We start from the raw sequence: 3,885 nt of genomic DNA, 5'->3' as shown, positions 1-3,885 counted from the left end.
GGACAAGGTTCATGCAATTTTGGCATATGTTGGGTTGGTCTGGATTCTCAATATGCTTTGGGTAAATGAATTGGTTAGGAGTGTGTTCTCTATATAAACAACATTAAGGCCAAGTGCACACATATGATGATGTTGAATGATTATGATTATGAAAGTCTCTTATTTTTCTCTGTTTAGATCTTCTTCCTCTGTTCTCCTTCTTCTTTTCTTCTATCTTCCCCTCTTTCTAATTCTGACCCTATCAGGTTATTCACATGCATATAAGCGCAACCCTTAAGAGGGATAAAAAGGACAGAATTAAGTTACAGTTTCAAGTTCCATGTATGCAATCTTTATTACTACATGTAAAATGAAAATGAGAAGCTATCACATTAATTAAATATTAATGAAATGGATAACTGAGTTTTTGATCAACCAACTAGTGTATGTAACAAAAGTGATTTGTGGTCCTGTCACCAAGTTCATACATGGCAGACATGAACTAACAAAAGCACATCTCTAAATTTCTAATCTTTTTATTCTTATAAAACAATTAAAAAAAGACAAATCTCAAAATTTACTCTGCATTTCTCCTCCACCAATCACAAGATTGTCTATTTAAAAAAGCAAGCACAATTATTAACATAATAAAGAACAAAAAAATCCAATTTATGAAAATTGACAACACCCCCAAAAACTTTAATACAAAAACTAAACTAATTTTCCTTCTTTAATTTTTCAAACCCCAAAATTTGAGGGCAACAGAGCAAAATGTGACCGTTGGATTGTCAGTTACACTCGATTCACCATCTCCTTGTACTGCCTCAGCGATTCCTGCCTCTGCAACCTCATCTCCGCGTTGAACTTATTGATGAACGCTTCAACTCGCCGGTTCAACTCGTCCTGACTCAGCGACGATTCCTTCCTCAGCTTCCCACCGGATCCCGGCGACGACGTCGTAGCCGCCGCCGCCTTCTTCTCCCTGCCGCCGAACGTCTCCGACTTCTTCATCACCGGACCGTTCAAATCCGCCAGCGGCGCCGCGTTCCGCCGCGGCTGAGTCTCCATCGTCTCCGATTTCTTCAAGTGCCTCGTCAACGGCATCGCTCTCCCCTCCGTTATCGTCCTCCACGTGCTCTCCAGCGTCTCCTGCCTCTTCGGTTTCGTCACTCCCAACGCAACCACCGTCACTCCTGCATCAAACACCAAATCAATTTCAGTTTCATTTGTCCTCAATTTCAAATTTCAGATTCCTTTGTCCTCAATTTCAAATTTCACAAAAAATCAAAGAGAGAAAAAAAAAACGGTTACGCTACCTTCGGGGCTAGATCTAACCGTTTTCCGGTGGCCGAATCTGGCGGAAACCGGCGGTTTCTCGTTCTCATCGTTAAACGCGAATTCCAACGACTCCTTCCTCTGCAAAATCGGAGCAAGATTCTCCTCCTCGCCGCCGATAACAGAAAAACCGTTACCTCCTCCTCCGCCGCCGATAACTGCATGCGTTTTCGCCTCCACCTCATACACGTATCCACCAGAAACGACGCCGTTGTATTCCATTTCAAATCCGCCGGAGAACTTCACCGGCGTCGTCTCCATTTCGCCGTTGTAGTCGATTTGCGAGTTTTCTAAGATCTTAACCGGCTCAGGAGCGGGGATATGAACACCGTAGGCGGCGACATCGGCGGCGTGGATGAGCGGCTCCGTCGGAAGAAGCGCGGTGTCCGGCGGGGAGTTGTTGTGGTTGTGGAGCTTGGAGGTGGCAACGATGGTGAGGATGATGAAGTTGAGAAGGAGGTAGAGGTAAGGAGGAGTGAAGCACGTGAGGAAAAACGTGGACAATGTAGGAGCAGCTTCAGTGAAGATGAAATTGGAAACCACTGGGACTGTGAGCTTCAACCCCATAGCCATGGATAAAATACCAGTGGAGATTAGAACAGTTTTCACAGAGAGGAAACCCATTTTATTTTATTTTTCTGGTTTGGGTTTTGTGTATGGAACCAGAGGTTACCGTTCTCCAGTGAGAATTGAGTGCTGGGAGGTTTTAAAAGGAAGAGAAGAGGCTCCTTAAATAATGTTAGTGAAGTGGTGGGTTCATTTATGTGTGATGAGATGTCGACCGTTGGATGAAGAGTGAAGACTGTGAGAAAGCATTAATTGTGGGGGTAATGATATATACACACCTCTTTTTTTATACACTTCATTTCCACCAATTTTTATTTCTATCTCTCTCCTCTTATCATCTATCACATCTTATACTTTCTCACTCTTACTTTTTCTTTTCTTTCTATCTCTCTCTTTTTCCACCTCATTCCACCTCATTTTGAGGTGTGAATAAATAATTATTGTTAATTGTGGTCCTTCTTTTCGGATTAAAGTCACTTTTGAAACTTGTTGTAAAGCCGTGCGTGAGTACACCTAAAATTTATTTTTAGAAAAAAAAATTAAAATTAATTTAATTTTCAAAAATAGTTAACTTAACAAATTCAAATGGTTATTCACTTATCCTAGTAGGATATGATAGAATCTCGTACCTGATAGGTCGCAGATTTAGTCTCATTTGAGTGAGGTAAATGTAAATCTTGTATAAGTGTTTTTGAGTCTGACTCTTTATTATCGACACCATCTCTTCACCCAAAATTAATTTTACTGAGATAAAACCTGATAATACGAAGTAATTTAATTTTAGAAAAAATCAGTTTAGTTTTTAATCTATTTTTAGAAATAGTTAATTTGACATGTACAGGTGTAAATGGTTATCTAAAGCAGATTAAAGTCGGCAATGCATAAATGGAGCGGTGTCACTATCTATACTGTTACTTACTTAGGACTGTGAGCCGCCATGTAACGAAAGCAGCAGAATTAGCAAACACATCATCATGCTCTTGAGGAGTATTAAAAACTTCCAGATGTTACAAGACATGCATTGTCATTATCTGATCTTTAGTGTTTTAATAACCATGATTTGTGTTTGGACAGCTCTAATTTCGTTTTTTAAAGTGATTCGTGTGATTTCTGTTTTGGTGTCAGTGACAGGGAGGAACATGGTTAATTAATTTATAGAAATGGAGAGGCTCAACGGCTATAAAATGTGACCGTTAAAAAACGGAGCGGTAACGATTCCGGAATATGGTACCCTATCCTGGATGGTCCATCTCCATCGATCTCTTCCGGGCCTCCCCACATACGCTACTAAAAAGTCCACATTCCACCGCCATACCGACCAGGACCAACCATTAGATGATGTGAAGCATTTAGAGTTTGACCAGTGTGAACCCCCCTCCCACAATAGTCAAATCCCCTTTCCTGGTCTTACTATCAAAAAGAAATAATGTGACTTCTCTCACTAGCTCCTAAATATGTTTTTCACCTTCTCTAATTTATTTTTCATTACACCTTATAATTTTTCTTTAAATCAGAAAGGTAAATTCTATAGGGTTTAATGTGTTTTTTTTTCTTCATGTAACTATGATCTGCTCAATTTAGCGGAGGCAAATGAATCTTTTTTTCTTTGGTTACGTAGGAAAATAACAGCAAAACAAAACCACACTAATATATCCTGACGGCACGGGAGAGGCACAACGTTAGAAGGTGGGTACTTCCAAACCTGCCATCTAGAACCTACCCGAGTTGCATACTTTGCTAACTCATCTGCAACCATATTCCTCTCTCGCGGAATATGGCTAACTGAGAATTTTTCAACTCCAATGAAGCAACTCAAACGCCTGCTGAGTCATCGCATGATGCCAACACCGAGAAATATCATGATCAGCTCGCAACCCCCCGCCAGTTCAAAACAACTGAAAAACATCGTACCTTGCAAAACCCCATCTCCCACCCAAGCTATAATCTCTCACATAACGCATGTAACTCAGCTAGAAATGCTTCATCGATGTTGCCGCAAAGCCA

At 40.7% G+C, this 3,885-nt stretch overlaps 1 protein-coding gene across 1 annotated transcript; it reads right to left on the bottom strand.

Moving 5' to 3' along the window:
- Positions 1–547: 547 nt before the first annotated feature.
- On the bottom strand, positions 548–2,034 carry LOC130749138 (uncharacterized). The gene is made up of 2 exons (XM_057602431.1): positions 1,296–2,034; positions 548–1,172 (listed from the first exon to the last, which is right to left on the bottom strand). The coding sequence occupies exons 1-2, from the start codon at positions 1,936–1,938 to the stop codon at positions 772–774; spliced, it is 1,044 nt and encodes a 347-aa protein (XP_057458414.1). The 5' UTR covers positions 1,939–2,034; the 3' UTR covers positions 548–771.
- Positions 2,035–3,885: the final 1,851 nt, after the last annotated feature.

This window comes from Lotus japonicus, chromosome 3, assembly GCF_012489685.1.
Source record: "Lotus japonicus ecotype B-129 chromosome 3, LjGifu_v1.2".
Classification (NCBI taxonomy): Eukaryota; Viridiplantae; Streptophyta; class Magnoliopsida; order Fabales; family Fabaceae; genus Lotus; species Lotus japonicus.
Note: the sequence above shows the minus strand (reverse complement) of the source record. Positions and strands in the feature narration are given on the sequence as shown.